The sequence below is a fragment of the Vigna unguiculata genome, chromosome 3, assembly GCF_037176805.1.
Source record: "Vigna unguiculata cultivar grain cowpea cultivar isolate G323 ecotype 2 chromosome 3, ASM3717680v1, whole genome shotgun sequence".
Classification (NCBI taxonomy): Eukaryota; Viridiplantae; Streptophyta; class Magnoliopsida; order Fabales; family Fabaceae; genus Vigna; species Vigna unguiculata.
In genome coordinates this window covers 18,367,697-18,386,523 of record NC_140794.1, presented here as the reverse complement: position 1 = coordinate 18,386,523, position 18,827 = coordinate 18,367,697, and the positions used below count along the sequence as shown (strand labels likewise).

General features: G+C 32.7%; 2 protein-coding genes across 4 annotated transcripts; both read right to left on the bottom strand.

Moving 5' to 3' along the window:
* Positions 1-272: 272 nt before the first annotated feature.
* On the bottom strand, positions 273-11,182 carry RH1 (RNA helicase 1). Of its 3 annotated transcripts, none has more exons than XM_028063420.2 (9): positions 11,023-11,182; positions 10,081-10,268; positions 9,509-9,998; positions 9,102-9,265; positions 7,997-8,168; positions 7,603-7,790; positions 7,108-7,312; positions 3,648-3,753; positions 273-502 (listed from the first exon to the last, which is right to left on the bottom strand). In XM_028063420.2, exons 2-9 carry the CDS (start codon positions 10,191-10,193, stop codon positions 438-440), a joined length of 1,503 nt encoding a protein of 500 aa, XP_027919221.1. In that variant the 5' UTR covers positions 10,194-10,268; positions 11,023-11,182; the 3' UTR covers positions 273-437. The 3 variants fall into 3 exon arrangements, with proteins under 3 accessions (XP_027919221.1, XP_027919219.1, XP_027919220.1); XM_028063418.2 differs by having other exon boundaries at positions 7,997-8,171; positions 11,023-11,181; XM_028063419.2 differs by having other exon boundaries at positions 7,997-8,171; positions 10,999-11,180.
* Positions 11,183-12,270: 1,088 nt separating this feature from the next.
* LOC114176764 (uncharacterized) lies at positions 12,271-15,300 on the bottom strand. The gene is made up of 3 exons (XM_028061912.2): positions 14,851-15,300; positions 14,293-14,358; positions 12,271-12,927 (listed from the first exon to the last, which is right to left on the bottom strand). Exons 1-3 carry the CDS (start codon positions 15,061-15,063, stop codon positions 12,430-12,432), a joined length of 777 nt encoding a protein of 258 aa, XP_027917713.1. The 5' UTR covers positions 15,064-15,300; the 3' UTR covers positions 12,271-12,429.
* Positions 15,301-18,827: the final 3,527 nt, after the last annotated feature.

Genomic DNA, 18,827 nt, shown 5'->3' with positions numbered 1-18,827 from the left:
ACTACCGAGTGGAAAGCATAACACGGGATTAAGTTCACTTGTGAAAAGAGCTGACTGTGAACATCCTGTCCTTGTACTCTTTCTAGGTGACTGTTCCAACTTTTTTACTTTGTAATTTTCATCCTTTGTTTGTTTTGTACAGAGGACTCGATGAAGGGTTGACTATACGCATACCCAAACCGGTATAAATTATTGTGTAAATTTCTTCTTTCCTTTAGCAAAAAAATGTGTCTTCTTACTATTATTATTATTATTATTATTATTATTTTAAATTTAAATGAAAATAGTAAGGTTATAATAAATAAAACAATAATAAATATCATTCTACATGAATCCTAAAATATATTAATTCTAGTAAAGTAGTGAAATAAATTAGCTTTACTATCTATATAAATCATTGGCAGTCATCCCGTAAAATACTTTTCTCTCATTCTGATCTATGCCTTGGGCTTCTTGGGCTTCATGCGACTCTCCAATATTATCTCCTTCAATTTTGATAGTGCTGCCAACAATGGAACATGTAAGAGACTTAGTGCATGTCTAGTTTGACATCTAATTAAGTTAAACCAGAATTTGTAATCTACATCCAACACATTTAAGTGAAAAATGTATTGTAAATAAAAAATAGCGTAAAGAAAAGTTATTAAGAAGTGTTTGGGTTCACCCAAGTCCTGTGTTGCTACACATAAAACAGTTTCTTTCTGCACCTCCATATGTTTCTTTATGCACACCCATTGAAATAAATTTTCCATTTTTTCCTTTCTAGTTTGTGTAATTCGAATGACAAAAATGACATTTAGATTAATCCAAAAATCATTTTTGTCTTTTCAATTATGTAATCTAGAATTCTTTTCAAAGAAAAAATGTTCTAAATTGTATAATCTATGAGTTATTTTTTTATTTTCGGACTACACTATCTAAAAAAAAGGACAAATTGAGAATTTTTGAGGTACAGGAAGAACTATATGGAAGTGTAAGAAATAGCTGCGGAGCTGACCATGATGGAATCGTGACACTGACATCCAAGTAACTTTTAAATAGCAAAAAGATAAAAGAAATCATGCATTAAGCTAGTCCAGGTCCATGCGCAATAAAATTATCATATTTTAGAAATCATATCATAGGACAAGTGTAATATTATATATTCATTCCTTTTCTGGGTATCAAAAATCATCTCAGAAGATTAATAGTAGGGAAATCAATTAACAATTTAAAATACAATAACCTATGGTATTTTTTTATCATGAAGACTACACAGACACAAAAAAACCAGTCCTATTGGGTCACTTAGAAATTTTAAAACGTTTCTTATATGTTGGTGGTATTTTCCCTCGATTTTATTTTTAAATTTTTAATGATCTTATATATATTGTATTTTCTTTTGTCCACAATACTTTTCCATAACCCATCATGGCTTTCGATTCTTTCCCAACATTTTGGGGCTGTATATATTTTCTGTTATCCCATATCAATATTACGACTTCTCAAAATCTTCTTATCACTTCTTCTCATCCAGTGTTCTATATTGTAACAATCAAAGCACTTTTCACATAGTTACCATTTATGAACGAACTAAATATCTAAACATTGATTGTCATATATTTCGGCAGAAGACTCAATAAGGATTAATGCATGTGCTCCCAATCTCATCCTCTAACAAATTAGCATACATTTTCTCTAAAGGTCTCCCACCTAAACATTTTGCCAAGAAAAGGACGATTCACTGCTAATAAGACAAAGTTCATACATGAGAATCTTACCTAAAGCTACCAATAATTTTTTAAGAGAACAAATAATACCAATTTTTTGTTATTTAATGAAGTTTGCTAGTGTAAAACAAAAGATTAAAATCCATAACACAATATGGCTAAAGGAAGTCCAACAAAAGCTCTGGACGAAATCTAAAGAAATGCTAGACACAAGCTATTAAGTCAGACGAGTCTCAAGATGTGCTAGAAGGCTATCAAGATTAGACGAGTCTCCAAATGTGCTAGACGCAAACTATTAGAATCAAATGAGTTCCAAGGTGCGTTGTATGCAAGCTACAAGACCAAGACGCTTCTAACTTAATAAGATGACATTCAAACATAAACTTTTTAGACACATTCTGCATGCATGATTGTCTTATCCCAAGACAAAAGTCTCACTCTCCAAAGAAGATTTTGACTCATGCACACCCTAACCTGAACTTGCATACTCATTTTGGTGTTGAGAGTATAGCAGAAATAGCAACAAAGAAAAAGGTTGTCCCTCACCAAACAAAACGTTCAACAATAAAAGTTGTCAACGTAAAGTCATGTACATTTAGAGAAGACTTTGATATAAAGGACAAAGAAAAAGCACTTAGTGCCAATAGTTCTTTTTGTGATGCTAATAAATAGAAGAAACCCAATGGAAATCAAAGTTGTTGAGAACTTTGAGTGTTGTTGAAGTTGTTAAACATTATGGAAAACAAATGTGAAACAATCTATACATGCCTTACGTGATTCATATTTATAGCTTTCAAGTGCTTTTGTAAAGGTTCATCTTCTAGAGTGAGAGTGTTCTTTGTAAATCCTTCACAGTTGTGAAGTTTAGACTCTAAAAGCAAGGAGAGTTATCATTTTACATCCTTTGTTAAGAGTTAACCTTGTATTCAAAACAAATTTTGTTACATAATCTAGAGAGGTTGTGTACTCTGCTTGAAGGGGCATTGCGTACTCGGTGTTGAATCTTAAGCATAGATTAGATGATAGTTAGATCGGCATGGTGTACTCATTGTAAGTCAATAGTGGCTTGGTGCACTCATTGTAAGTTAGGAGTTTCTCGTTGTAAGATAATGAAAGCTCTGCTCTAAATCTAAAGAGTATTAATGTTTGTCTTAGTGTACTAATTGTAAGTCAAGAGTGGAACACCTTGAAGTTGGCAAAGGAAAACTAAATGTAGTCCAAGTTTGTGGAGAACCAAAACGTTTTGTTGACTCTTTCTATTACACGGGTTTTCAACTCTGTCATCTTTAAGATGTTTAAGAAAGTCTTTGTAAGCTTGTTTGAAAAACTGTTTGAGGACCCCCTACAATATCTAATAGCCCTTATTGCAAAAAACTTCTAAGTAGATTTTGAGCTCTATTCAAAACCCCATTTCTAAAGCTAAACCTTTTATATCAAATTTATCCAAGCTAGAGCTGGCTGATAACTTCTTATCTCTACCTTGTAAGGGGTATAAGAAAAAAGCCCAAGTTATAAAATCAGCCCATAGACGATCAATGGGCCCAAGATCAAATCCAAGTTTCCAAAATAGTCTAGGAATTTCTTTTGTTATGTTTTTAGTGAGCTGCATTAGACTGTCATTTTTGTCTCCTAGATTCCCCTCTTATCCTTTTGATGAGCTGCAATAAATCTAGGCTGTATATCTTTCTTTTTTATTGCAATGGTGACTCAATTAAAAATAGAAGCTTTCACCAATACTGTGCCTGGCTTTTTGTCCCTTTATCCCATGTATGCATATTTGTCATAGCACATGAAGCTACAACAATGTCAATGGCCTATTGAAATGATGTCCAGTCTATCCACCCATGGCAATGGTTGAGAAAGGTGCTTGTGCATTACATGGTTGAGAGAAAGGTGTTTGTGCATTACACACCAAAAGTGGAATTTTAAAATATTTACCTGATTGGTAGGTACTATGAAGTTCTTCAATCAAATGGGATGGAACAGTATGCTCAAGACATGCACTAGCCTCAGCCTTTTTCATCAACTTCTTAAACCGTCCAACCTGGAATAGGACAAGTGTTGACAAGAATGATTTAAGAAAAACAATATTCAGACTCTAATAATGAGAAATTATATTAGTGAGTCATTGGGATGAAATGAAAGAGTATCAACATAAACTGAACTAAAGAATGATAATTATTTATTCAAGCCAAATTAGCAAGTGCTTGTATCCTTTTGATAATTCAAGACAACACAAATTAAGTTCAATCTTTTTGTTAAAAGAAATCCAAAAAGATAGTGAAGATACAAAGAGCCAACCAGCCAAGATATCTTTCTTAATTCATTTACAAGAAACAAACAACACAACAGAAAGAAAACATCAATGAAGCATCCAATGATAACAACAGTCCTAATCCACTAAGTGAGTTTGGCTACTTGAAACGCACCATGCAATTGAACTAGGTTAAAAATTCAATTCTCAGGAATGTAATTCTGCATCTTTGAGAAAAACAACATATACATACATACATACATATATATATATATATATATATATATATATATATATATATATATATATATATATATATATATACACACACACATACACACACACCATGTACATAGCACCAAGCATAAGTCACTCACCTAATCAAAATTAGTGATCAGCTTAGTTGATTAGTGAGTAAAAATAGTTACTAGAAAAAGAAAGAAATTGTTGAATTTATTTGTAAAAAGAACAACTATTAAAATATATATGTATATATCATGAGCATAGTACCGAGCATAAGCTATTCAACTATCAACCTAATCTATATTAGAGATCAACTTAGTTGCTTGGTGATTAAAAAAACCTACTGGAAAAAGAAAGTAATTGTTGAATCTACTTAGTATCATTATGAAGTCGCAATTTAGCCTCTTTCATGGCTCAAATTCAAAATTTGGAACAATTGTCTGAAACAACCTTGCTATTTACCAAGCTTTGAGCATGCGTGAGTTATGCTTCACGACTCATGTTTGACAAAATGTCAGACAGAAAAATAGTATTTTTCTTTCCAACGAAACATAGACAGTGTGTTTGTAGTGCAGACAGAAGGGAAGAGTCATAAGAAAAAGGATGAAGACATGCTCTATGGATTTTCACAACAAAGATATGGACATAAGTTTCTATGTTTTCAAGCCAACTGTGGTAATTATTGACCATCTTGTTTGGCTTAAGTAGTTGCTCAAAGAGTTACAGTTTGGAGATGTTAATCAAATGACACTTATATGTCACCATCAAGTTCCTCTTCATATCAGTTCTAATCCTATCTTTCATGAGAAGACTAAACACATTGAGATTGACTGTCATTTCATTTGAGAAAAGATAATGTCTGGAGACATCAAGATTGAGTTAGTTAACTTAAGTGATCAGTTAGCAGATATTTTCACTAAGTCTTTACGGGACACTAGAATTAGTTATATTTGTAACAAGTTTGGTACATATGTACTAGCTTGAGGAGGAGTGTTAAGATATCTTTAATATCTTATTTTGTGTTTCTATTGTTATTATTCTTCATCTGTATTTTATGCTTAGCCCATATGTTCTTTATTATAAATACAACCCCTATGTGTATTTTCTACACAAAGGAGATTAATCTCAAACCATATTTTCTCTATATTCAACAACATAATATCCATGGACTCAGTAGTGACAACTACTAGGGACCTTAATGACCTTTCTTGTGCAGCACTAGCAATTTTTAGGTCCCGTTTTCCCAAAATAGGTGGCATAATTTCTGGCCTTTGCAAGAAAGGCCAATGCTTACCATGTGTGGTATGCATTCATGTGTGGCAGTCCCAATGCTTACAATTTTGTTACTCATGGATTCTCCACCCAGACCATAGAAAGTGGATGATGCCATATCTTAAACGATAATGAAGTATGATATTTTTCGAGTAGTTTATGTTAGTGCTGACAATGTAATGAATCTTCCCTCTAATTTTCCTCATAGGATCTTAGAAGATGAAGAAGAGAACACACGATACCTGATGCAACAATGAGAACACATCATATGTTGCAAGGATTTGTATATTGTTGTATCCTTTAAGGTAAAATGAGTTCAATGATATTGAAAACTTGACTATGCATAACTGTTGAGCTCATGTTTAAGCTAAGCAAAATTGATTTTATATGTTAATGTAGATTAAAATTGATTTTGGAGTTATATGACTTTTGTTTATAAATGTTATTATAAAAACAAGTTAATAAAACTCAATACAAAATATGTTATGAACACATCCACCTTTTTCTACTAGGGGTGACACCTGAATGGAAGTTTCAGGCCATCCACGTTACTCTTCTAGCATTTTTATCGTGGAAGTTCCAATAATGGAGGTAAATCCTGTCATGGTCATGACCGTTACCTAAGGTGGGAAGAAGCGAAAAACTTCTTCTCTAGAGGGCATTGACATAGTGATACTTAAAACTCTCAAAGGAAAACAAAAAAGATAAAATTTCTCCCATCTTAAATCCCGAGTATAAGGGAGTAGTTTGTGGAGTTTATTTGTATGAATTGGAGTATACATCAAAGAACATCATTGAAAAGTTTTTTAAATCCTTCAGCATATGCTTGTCTTTTCCTTTTCTTTTTTTATCAGTCCATCAATGATGATGATTTCACATATTTGTATGAATACTTCTTTCAAGAGTTTGATGCTTTTGTTTTCCTTTGTCTATTTTGAGTGTAGGATGTGGACCAGAATAAATGTGGTTGTCAGCCAATTTCGTGTGAATAGGTAGTTTTCTTATAAATATTTCATATTTTGTGTAAATAACTTCAAGTTGTCCTCATAATAAGTACGTTTATATATTTATTTCAACTAAGCATGTTACCCAAGTTGAATGTGTTGAATACACCTTGAATCTACTCTCCGGTCATTTAAAATCAATTTAGTTGATTGTCTGATATACTACATCTACTTGGAGTGTATCTTGTGTAGCTTAATCACTGTCATTTTCATAATCAAAGACTTGAGATTAAAACAGAAAAAGATATGCTTGAGGGCTTAATCAGACCCCTCTACTGTTCCTGATATTTATTAGATGATAAAGGAGATACAAGGGAAGTTAAAACATTAAAGGCTACAACTAGGTGCTAGGTGCAGAGGTTATCCAACACTCAACCTCTTAACTTACACATAATGATTGCCTAGATATACTAACTATTTCTACACAAAGTAAAGATTAAACATCCAATTTAATAATCAATCGTTCAACAAGAGATTAGACCATCTAACAAGAGATCATCCAATATTGTTGAATCTAGTTAGTAGTCAATATGAAATCGCAATTTAGCCTCTTTCATGGCTCAAATGTCATAAAACTCGATCTAGCACAAGAAACGACCATGAATGAGACAAGAGAACTTCATACCTCATCATTTGACATCAATGTAAAGCAACGCCCAGTCTGGCCAGCTCTTGCAGTCCTGCCAGCTCGATGAACATAAGTCTTTATGTATTTGGGCATGTGATAATTAATAACATTTCTTACCCCTTCTACATCCATTCCACGAGTCATTGCATCAGAAGATACAAGCACTTGAAACTGCCCTTTTCTGAACTCATTCAGTGTCTTGCTGTAGAGAAGTAGCATTTTTTTGTCAAAACACTGGGCCTGTATAGTTTTCAATAAATTTGGGATATATCGCTACTATTTCAAAAGTACTCTTTAGTAAGCCTTTTAATATAAGTTGTTTCAAACATATTGAGCTAATCTAAAGTCCAAACTGTAAACACACTACTCATCCAAAAAGATGGAAAGGTCTTTCAGAACAAGTTTTGCATAATGTCTAGTCTACATGGAGCGCATTTAGCTCAAAGTGTAAAACATCAACTAATTGTTTAGAGCGAGTTAATCAAAACTTACCTTCTTACACGTTGATGTTGATGACCAGAATACTCCTTGATGTCGATTTGCAGATCTCCAAAACAATTCAGCAATTTGCATAGACGATGTGTTGAGTCCACAGATCTTGTAAAAACTATGCATTTTTCTTCTCCTAGGGATTTCAAAAGGGCAACCAAGTACAGGGGTTTGACCTTTCTTTCACAGATCTGCAATACGTCAAAATATAAAAAGTACAAAGGGAACTTTTTCATTATAACCTACAAAATTTTAAATTCATGAAAAATTAAATCTAGTAATTAGCTAGATGTAATACATGCCAAATTTATGGTGACAAAGACTCAAAATGATCCCAATCACACCCTCTAGAAATTTAAAAAAAAACAAAAACAAAAACTCCTAGGAAATGTCATACCACTTTGAATGATTCCAAATTTTCTGGGAGCCTATACCGCATTTTGCCAGCATTGAGGAACAAAGGGTGATGCAAATTAAGCTGAACAAGCCTTCCTGGATCTCGAGTTAATGTCGCAGACAAAACCACCTTTGCCAGCCTAGAGTAAGGCTTGGACCCTCTCTCAACACCACTACTACAGAAAAAAATCAGTCAAGCAAAAGTACGATGAGCATTCATTCGTCTATTAAATGAAAAGATAACAAAGACAATAGGAACTATAAAAACAACTAAAGATCAATTTAAGTTTTAATACTATAGTTTGACTATTAACACAGTAAAATTGTTGAATTTAAAAATCAAATATGCAAATTACACTATTAGTCTTCCAATAATTTTTTTAAAAATTGAAAGTGTTGGTGACTAAGGCAATTAATGCAACAATACAAAGTATAAAACTTCATAGCTAAAAAACTACACATATATCATAATTAAGTTATTTTATAAATATTTTGACATAGAATTTAGGTCGAAAGGTGAAAGATACAGAAAGACTCGGTGAGGAAAGGGGAATAGGGAATTACAGAATCAAGAGGATAGAAAGAAGAGGAGAGATAGAGAAAGGTCAAAGATTCTATGCACTGTTGACTATCATTTCCATCTGTCTACATTCAGCTATCTAGAATAGAACAACCAACCATATTTATACACAAAACATCTATGAGCTAACAATAGCTGACTGACCAACTTTAATCATTGTCTTATTATATTCATGTATCAAATTTTAAATTTCATCATTTGAAAAAGTTAACCAACAATTAAATGCTATTTTTAGTTCCATCATTTAAGTAAAACAACAAACACTTGAAGGCTACTATATTAATATGGATAAGAAACCAAAAAAGCACAGCTACATCTAGTAGAAGAATAAAACCATGCTTCTTTAATATATTCTTTAAGTTTCTTCAAATCAACATAGTTACTAGCACTATCAGAACTTAGACAACGAGAGAGAAACGGTTGTTCACTTAAGCAACTATATCTATCCACTAGGCAACACACAATGTTTTCCATTTTTCATTGATACGAACATTTTAAGGGAGATTCAAATGAATTTTAAACCCACCATGTTCTTCTACTCCAGGGAGAATAAGGGAACCCCAATTGGAAAACATCATCACCACCATCACCACCACCATCATCATTGTTGCTAGATTGGGTCGATTTAAGTACAGTGGGTAACCAGGACTGGTAGTCCTCCCGGAGCAACCGATCAGCTTCATCAACCACCTAACACCATTTAACTGGTCAACACACATACAAAAGAAGAAAAGCAAAAAGGTTAAGGGCCAAAACGGTTTCCATTGAGTTGAATTTCCACACAAGAAAATATTCATTTTTCCGATAAATTAAAAATCACGCCAAGTAGTACTCGTGAAAGTCAATAATATAACCACATACTTTTTTATGCGAAACATGCGATACAACAATCATTCAATTAAAGAGTGTGAAGTAACTAATTTCTCTACTCACAAGATAATGAAGATGCTTCAATGTGAAACCCCTTGACAAGTTGACATGGTCCACAAGCCTTCCGGGGGTTGCCACCAATATGTCCACCTTACTTTGAAACCAGAACGGAGACAAAAACCCAGGATCTACACCCTCCTCTTCCCCCGGTAGGTAAATGAGACTAGAAATCTCATCAGCAACCGAAGATTGACCAACAGCCAAGCCCACACGCAGGCCCAATGGCAATGCAATAGCATCGAAAACCTGTTTAACCTGCAAGGCAAGGTCGCGGGTGGGAACCACAACCAAAGCACGAAGGCACTTGACAGTGGAAGTAGGCAACAACTTTTGCACGATGGGAAGAGCATAGGCCAAGGTTTTTCCACTTCCTGTGGGCGAGTTTATACAAAGGTCTCGCTCAAAGTTACCTGGTCCAATGGTTTCTTGCCATAGCGCGACTTGAACAGAGAACAGCTCCGAGATCTCCATGTTCTCAAGCGCCAACTTTAACCTGGTGAAATTGACAATTGTGAGTGGAATTAATTCGAAAAATTGGAGTGAAATCAAAATCAATGGATTGTCGGAGGAGGTACCTGCGGTCCAGAAAAGGAATCCTGCGGAGGGAGAGTTGTTCACAACGAGTGACGTCGACGGGGTGGCGCATCCATGGTAGAACCGGCACACTTTGTTGCTTTTTATCGTCCATTGTTTCAGAAAAACCCTAAACCCTCCCTTTCGTTGTAAGGTAAGGCAGGGTCGACGGAGGGGTAGGTAGTTTAAACTGAAAATGAGTAAGAAGGCATGTCTCAGGCAATGGTCTGGAAATGTGATATTCGAATGGTCTAAAGGCACCAATGTTTTGAACACCAATAACATCAATAATTAATTCCCGGATATTCAAACATTCACACAAATCATATAATTCTTTACCAAGACCTGTAATCACAGTAATTGCAAGCACAAACACACGAGCAATCTCCTAACCAAATAAAACGAAGATCACTCACTCAAGCAGATTCGAGCATCCTGACAAACCCAAAACTCCGCCAAGCATCAATACAAGCTGAACCCAAACGAGAAACAAATAGAACCATCCAGAATATCAATTGAATCTCATATAAACATTACAACCTGATCATGAACCGAAAACTCCAATACTAACTCCAAACAGAATCGACTTAAAACCAAAATCATACACACCAAGATTATCGAACTCGCGGGTTGACTCGTAAACCCGTTCGAGTCTGCGAGTCATGACACTGTTGACGAGATAACTCGCATATAAACTCGTTATTTGTCAAACTCGGAGTTAACTCGCTGACTCGTACCAGACTCGTGAGTTTGAGAACGAGTTACCGAGTTCAAAAAACGGGATGAAATGACAGAAAAATATGTCGTTGGCATTCAGATTTTAAGCCCAAATTAAAACCCCAACGACTCAAATCGAAAATCCAATTGTAAGCAGAGATGAGGCCCAAATCCCAAACGGAAAACCCTAATCGAACGTTGACCTATTTGAGTTTGATCTTCATCACCTTCGACGCCGTAGCTCCGCTCGTCCACGTCGCAGTTCCGATCGCTTCGCGTCGCAGCTCCGTCGGGTCTCTGGTTCAGCGGCGTCACTGCTCCCTTTTCTTTTCCCTCTTTCGTTGTTCCCTCATGCGTACGTATTCACTTCTTCTCTTTCTCCTTTTACTAAACATTATATCTTGCTTTTATTTTTCCATTTCATTTTTTTTATTTTTCTGACTTTCGTTTTGCTGCTGTTACGCGTATATATATCGATATCATTTATAAAAAGAGTGAGGTAGTGTGAGGGTTTATTTGTGTGTGTTAGCGTGAATTAAGTGAGGTGTGTGGATTTAGTGTGCGAGTGAATTAGGTGAGGTGTGGGCCCCGTGAGAGAGAAAAGAGAGGGTGCAGTGAGAAAACGTGAATGTTAGTGAGGTTGAGTGAGTAGGAGAAAAAGGATGTGAATAGAAAAGTGAGTAATGGGTATGGGGTTTCTGAAAATCAAAGAAAAAGGGTAGTGAGAAAAGAAGAATAGGGTGTGATAATAGAAAAAAAAAGGCTTCTATTTTACTTAAATTAAAATACCTTTTTCGTGAAAGTCACAACAAAATCTTAATTTTGGTTAATTTTGATTTTGTGTTCAATAAATCTCAATTTTCATTAATTTTGTTCAAATTAATAAATAATTAATTTTTTTTTCAAATCTTTAATTCTCTTTTTATAAACTTCATTTCATCTATTTTTAACTCTTTTTTTTGAATTAATATTTTTCTATTTACTATTTTTTTTAAAATACAATTTATTTACTCGGACGAAATACGGTGTTAACATATATGAAATGGGCTGTTAACATGTATCAACCCGGAAGGCTTGTGGAGCATGTCAACTTGTGCAGGGGTTTCACATCGAGCATCTTCATTGTCTTGTGAGTAGTGAAATCAGTTACTTCACACTCTTTAATAGAATGATTGTTGTATCTTATGTTTCGAATAAAAAAATATGTGGTTATATTATTGACTTTCACGAGTACTACTTGGCGTGATTTTTAATTTATCGAAAAAATGAAAATTTTCTTGTGTGGAAATTCAACTCAATGGAAACCAATTTTGGCCCTTAACCTTTTTGTTTTTCTTCTTTTGTATGTGTTTCAGTTAAATGGTGTCAAGTGGTTGATGAAGTTCATCGGTTGCTCCGAGAGGACTACCAATCTTGGTTACCCACTGTACTTAAATCGAGCCAATCTATAATAACATTTATAAACAAAAATCATATAACTCCAAAATCAATTTTAATCTACATTAACATATAAAATCAATTTTGCTTAGCTTTAAATGAGCTCGACAGTTATGTTTAGTCAAGTTTTATCATTGAACTCATTTTACCTAAAAGGATACAACAATATACAAATCCTTGCAACATATGTTGTGTTCTCATTGTTGCATCAGGTGTCGTGTGTTCTCTTCTTCATCTTCTAACATCCTATGAGGAAAATCAGAGGGAAGATTCATTACATTGTCACCACTAACATAAACTACTCGAAAAATATCATACTTCATTTCAGTAGAGAATCGTTCAAGATATGGCATCATCCACTTTCTATGGTCTGGGTGGAGAATCCATGAGTAACAAAATTGTAGGGACTGCCACACATGAATGCATACCACACATGGTAAGCATTGGCCTTTCATGCAAAGGCCAGAAATTATGCCATCTATTTTGGGAAAACGGGACCTAAAAATTGCTAGTGCTGCATAGGAAAGGTCATTAAGGTCCCTAGTAGTTGTCACTACTGAGTCCATGGAGATTATGTCACCAGTGCTGAACTTTACAGTTAAAGAACCATCTCTTGATTCTCCAGCATATGCATCAAGGAAATTATGTTCAACTAACACTGCCATTCTTGTTACAGTATTGGCTAGCATTGATTGCTGCAGAGGGAATTGCAAAAAGAAAGAAAAGAGAAGCAGAAGTTGAGAACATTTTATCACAGATCTCTTATTAACTAGTAATAGGGACAAAACAATGTATATAATTGAGACACAACTTTTGCACCATGTACAAAGTTCAAATCTAAATTGTAAAACATGTGTGCTGTTAATCAGATAACAAATATATACTTCTACGGTCTAACTCAAGTATTATCATACATCTTCATTTCTGTGTAAAATAATTAACCCCACATGAACTTTGAATGGTGGAATGCTTACTGCAAAAATGAAACATTGACTCACTACAGCTACATAATTAGTTTTATTTACTGTCGTGCAAAGAAAGTAGAAAACCATTCCATAACATTAATTTTCCATCACGCCTCTAATGCATGACATTAAGTAGAAAAGGCATGTTCAGAAGAACTTTTTCATCTGTAAACTAATTTTTTACAGTTCTTATATGATTTTATTTTTTTTAACTTATGTAGAAGGTAATTTTAATTTATGAAAAACAATATTTTATTTTTTATTATTTTCTTCCCTGGAAATACTTACAGAGAGCTTTTTTAAAACAAGATCAAGACATGTGAGTCGATATCTAGACTTCTTGTCCCAAAAATAATATTAGTTTGGTTATTTGAAAACAAATATTTAAATAAGCCTTGGAGGAAGTTTGATGATTATAAACATATACTTTTTTTATCTAACATTTTATTCCAGAATTTCCTCATGTGAAGAGTGTGCTAATCCTAACCAAACAGTATAATGTTGATTTTCATCTCAAAATAGTGTGGAAAAGAATTTGTCAAACACAAAATTTAACAGTATTCATCCACTAATATACACCTTTTCCATTACTGTTAACCACAATCTCCAGACGTGGGTGTTTGTGTCATAGCTGAGAAGCTGCTAGTACTGTTTATGCATTGTGCATTATGATCAGACAGCTTTTTAGATTACTTGGTGACCATTGCTTTGTAGTAGTATTTATTTTTTGTTCCAATAATTTTTTCTTTTATAAACATATACACACTTAATTGTGGTTCAGATATATAATTACTCTTTTGTTCAGCAACATAATTCTGTAGCTTCTATATAGATTACTATAGAACAAAGCTTACATAATGTAGTAGCACATAATTAGTGTTTTTCTCTAATTAAATTTGGAGTTTTACTTCAACAGTACACATTTCATTAAATGCATTACACATGGTATGTTGAAAGTGAAACTCTACACATGATTGAATAATACTAACAACACTTATTCTGTCTCTGTCCTATTTGAAGTACTTTAAAGTCTATTTCAGTATTCCAAAAAAAGGAAACAATGAAATCAGTTCAAGAGATAGGGATCAAACTTACAAGATTTTCTGTTAGCTTGTCCTTTTCATCACTTGACCCTTTCTTCCATGCTCCATACCATATGATCTGATTTCAGAACATGACTTTTTAACACAGTGCAGAAAAAGAAAAGAAACAGTGAAGAATGATATGCTTGGTGGGGGGCAAGAACTAGCACTAACACGTAATAGAGTAATTTAAAGTGACACATTAACTAAAAAAAGGACAGTAGTTTTTATTATTGAAACTGAAATGAATAATCATAATCTGAAAAGGTTTACTGGGTTAGTCATCTTGGTTCCAAGAAAAACTTTCTGCTAAACAATATCAGGATTTAGAGTGTTGTGCTTCTAACTTTAGGATTCCTGATGAATCTCACATGATAAAATACTTTAACATAAGATTTCAATCTATATATCAGCATATGTGTACCAGCTTTTTTTCACAGGTTAATCAACATAACTTCCAGTGTATATATAGAATTCAGAAACGATAAAGAAAGTACACAATAGAGAATTGAAAGATAATTGAAACTGAGTTGAGAAAATATAAAATTAGAGAAAGGTAAGAAGAACTTACCATATTTCCATGTATGCTCCTAAATATGGAGCTTTGTACACAACCAAGATTCTGAGTGAGTAAGGAAAACTGTTGGAGTCCGTGAACAAGATGGTCAACAATTACCACAGTTGGCTTGAAAACATAGAAACTTATGTCCAAATCTTTGTTGTGAAAATCCATAGAGCATGTCTTCATCCTTTTTCTTATAACTCTCTTCCCTTCTGTCTGCATTACAAAAACACTGTCTATGTTTCGTTGCAAAGAAAGGATACAAATACTATTTTTCTGTCTGACATTTTGTCAAACATGAGTCGTGAAGCACAACACACGCATGCTCAAAACTTGGTAAATAGCAAGGTTGTTTCCGAGAATTGTTCCAAATTTTGAATTTTGGAGAAGCAATTCACCTGGCAATTTCCTTTTGCTTTGCCAGAAACGACTGAATATATTTAAATAAAGGTGACTTGGAACTTGGAATTTTACATTCACAAATGTTTGACTCATTCATATGTTTGTTTGCATTATTGTACCAAAACACATGTTTTAGCCTCTAACTTTAATCACGTTAAATATTTAAGAAAAGTTTCTTATCTATAATAATCTTATTCAAATTAAATGGAATTATCTCTTGTAAAAGATATATGGGATATGTACAAATTTTTTTCCAATTTATTAAACAGTATTATTTGGTTAGTGTACCTCACTTTAAATAAAATGAAATTTCTCTTGATCTAGAAAAATAATTGAAATGAGTAACACCTTTATGAATAAACATTTAGGTTTCTATTTTTATTCTTTAGTAATAAGTATTTCTATTTATATTGACTGGTTTTAAACATATGTCAATACATAATTTGTTGACAGCGTGAAATATTTTTAATTACCAACAAATTTAAATTATAGCTTTCCAATTTTAAACTTAAAAATGGTCGTTTTTAATATATATATATATATATATATATATATATATATATATATATATATATATTTCATAAAAAAAAAGGTTAGACACGTTTAGCATTTAAAAAATAATTCAACATTTCCTGTTTTCATTAATTAAAAAATAATATTAATAATTGAAAAGGAAACCCAAGCAAAAGAAAGTCCATGGAAGAGAAGAATCCGAAGACCATAAACAGCTTTGAAAGGAATGTAAAGTTGATACACGTTCAGCAATGTAGACCCACAACAGTTACTCACGTGTTAACGTCATGGACAGGGCTTCATAAAATAGGTCACAGGCATGCCATTCAATATCAGTCAACACGCATGCAAGAAACGTTTATTCTGATACTTGAAAAACCAAAAATACGATTAAACCTATTTATGACAAATAAAAATGGAACTCGAATCCTGTTGTGCTCATGATGAACACGGAAAATTTCTATTATCTTGTGTTTTTGGATCAGAGATTTTAATAATTTTAAAAAATTAAAATATCTAATAATTAATTTGGATAAATTAGTTGAAATATTTGACATTTTTATTTTATGCTAAACTCAACTCTACATTTAAGTTTAATTTAACTTGGTTCAATTTCATATGGTTCGACCTGATTTGAATCGATTTAACACTGATACAATCTGAATCTGTTCAAACTTAACCAAATCAAATTGATCCGACTTTTGGTTTGGACCTAACTCGACTCGATCTTTTGTCCATAACCAGCTCAACTCGACCTTAGACCAGCTTCGACCTTTGACCCGAGCCAACTCAATCCGACCTTTGACTCGATGCTCAACCTTTGGCCCAATTCGACTCGACTTTTTGTATTTGTGAACTTCTTTTGTTCTAAGCAATAAGCAATTTTACAACTTGGAAATTTCAATTTTCTTCTTTTTGGAATGAATTTCAAATTTTACTACTTTAATCATTTGAAATACCTTATTATAATTTTCTAATTTCAATTTCTTTTTAATTTTCTCGTCCAAACATCACATTCTCCTTATTCAAATTTTTTAAATAAAAGAATTACTCTTTTAAATTGTGTCATCTAAACACACCATTAGAAAATTTAAAGTGATTTTTAATTACCTTAATCTATTTAAAATAAAAGCTAATCAATTTATTATTTTGTCAAATTAGACATTTACAATCTTCATTGTTTCAATTCATTTTACTTTAATAGATTTATTTTATTGTGATTGTATTCATTAGATTTATTTTGTTCTAATGATAAATATAATGAATACTTAAATCCTAAATTCTAAACACATTCAACTTATTATTGTCATATAAACTCATAAATGTTAAATTGAAAGTAATTATCAACTGTTCCCTTACCGTTGATCTCACACTACAAAGATTGACAATGAAATTGAAACGCCTCTGCCATCAAGATTCACATGTTTATATACAGATTAAATAACATTATTATTAAGATTATTTTTTTTCAACTTATTCTACTATTTTAAATTATCTTAATAACATCTAATTTTTCAATGAATAATTATAATTTCTTCTATCAAATTTATGATGATTAGGATGTCAACGGGACAAATAAAATACGGGTAGTAGCTCCCCATGCCTTACCTTAGATAAATATATGTCCCGTACTCATATTCGTCGGATATCCGTTATACGGATACTCGTATACTTTTTTAATATTCACAAATATCCACGAATATTTACAAAAAAATAAAAATAAATATTTAACAACATATTTTAATCGTAAATTCAAATAAAATACAATAGATAACATTCATAAATTTTAAATAAAATCCAAATAATCCATTTAAACAATGTTGAATGACAATTTACAAAGAAATGATTTTTTTTAACTAATGGATAAAAAAATAATTCATTGAAAATTAATATGTTAATATTTTAATCATGTTTCTTTTTTATTTTTTATTTAATTTAAATTAGAGTACAGCGGCTACGGATATCCACAGATACAGATACATGATATTCGTACTCGCCCCCGTTAACATGTGAGTATTAAAAATATCCGTACCCATTACCCGTAAATATCCATATACAATTAGGGATGGCAAAAATATTCGTGCCCGCAGATATTCGCGGATAAAATCCGCGACAGATAGTTACTACCCGCGGGTATTTATTACCCGCTGGTAGCGGGTAACGGGTATTTTAATACCCGGTTATAAACGAGTCGGGTACGGGTATCATACTATCCGTACCCGCGGGTACTCGTTACCCGCAAAAAATTAAAATTAATATTTAATTTATATTTTATTAAGTTAAATTTAATTAAAATTAGAAGTAACAGTATATTTTATTATGTTAAATTTAATTATAATTATAATTTAATTTAATTTATATTTTATTTTTATAATTTTATATTAAAAAATTTATAAAATTCATATTTTTTTAAATATTTGCGGGTATCGGATATCCACGGGTACCCGCAGGTTTTAAAAATATCCACGGGTATTTTTTAAGCGGATACCCCCGACGGGTAAACGGGCAGATAACGGACGAATTTTTTTTTAGCGGGTCGAGTACGAATATCATATTATCCATGTCCGACCCGTTGCCATCCCTATATACAATATATATTTCCTACCCGTTGTGGAGTTTTTTATTCGCAAATACCTATAAGTATAGATTTGTTTGACATCCCTAATGATATAGTAATTATAGCAATATCTCATTTTCGTTAATAAGTTATAATATATAAATTATTCGTTATTTGTTTTCGGCCTACCGAATATTTCATTCTTCTATACAATTTCACCAAAATTTTAGAAAAATAGGAAATCCATCACAACAGTTCATCGTCCATTCCACTGTACAAAAACTAAAACATCCATTCTTTGATATGGTACAGGCACAATATAATCTTTAAAAAATTAATACGGGAATCAATTTTCATTGAAATACAAATAATATCCATTGGAAAAGGTATTTGGGGGAGGACACATTTCTCTTTGCTTCCTCCAATATATATGACAGTAATTTTAGATTCTTTCACACATACAAAGAAGAATAATAAATACGCCACTTTTTAAAATAGTTTAACTAACATAGTT

Coding starts and splice junctions, on each gene's coding strand:
- RH1 (XM_028063418.2), bottom strand. CDS start 10,193: ATGGACGATAAAAAGCAACAAAGTGTGCCGGTTCTACCATGGATGCGC. Junction 8,172..9,101: donor CCCTGGAGTAGAAGAACATG/GTGGGTTTAAAA, acceptor TTTTTTCTGTAG/TAGTGGTGTTGAGAGAGGGT. Junction 7,313..7,602: donor CAACATCAACGTGTAAGAAG/GTAAGTTTTGAT, acceptor ACTTCTCTACAG/CAAGACACTGAATGAGTTCA.
- LOC114176764 (XM_028061912.2), bottom strand. CDS start 15,063: ATGCAGACAGAAGGGAAGAGAGTTATAAGAAAAAGGATGAAGACATGC. Junction 14,359..14,850: donor GGAGCATACATGGAAATATG/GTAAGTTCTTCT, acceptor TTCTGAAATCAG/ATCATATGGTATGGAGCATG. Junction 12,928..14,292: donor ACAAGCTAACAGAAAATCTT/GTAAGTTTGATC, acceptor TTCCCTCTGCAG/CAATCAATGCTAGCCAATAC.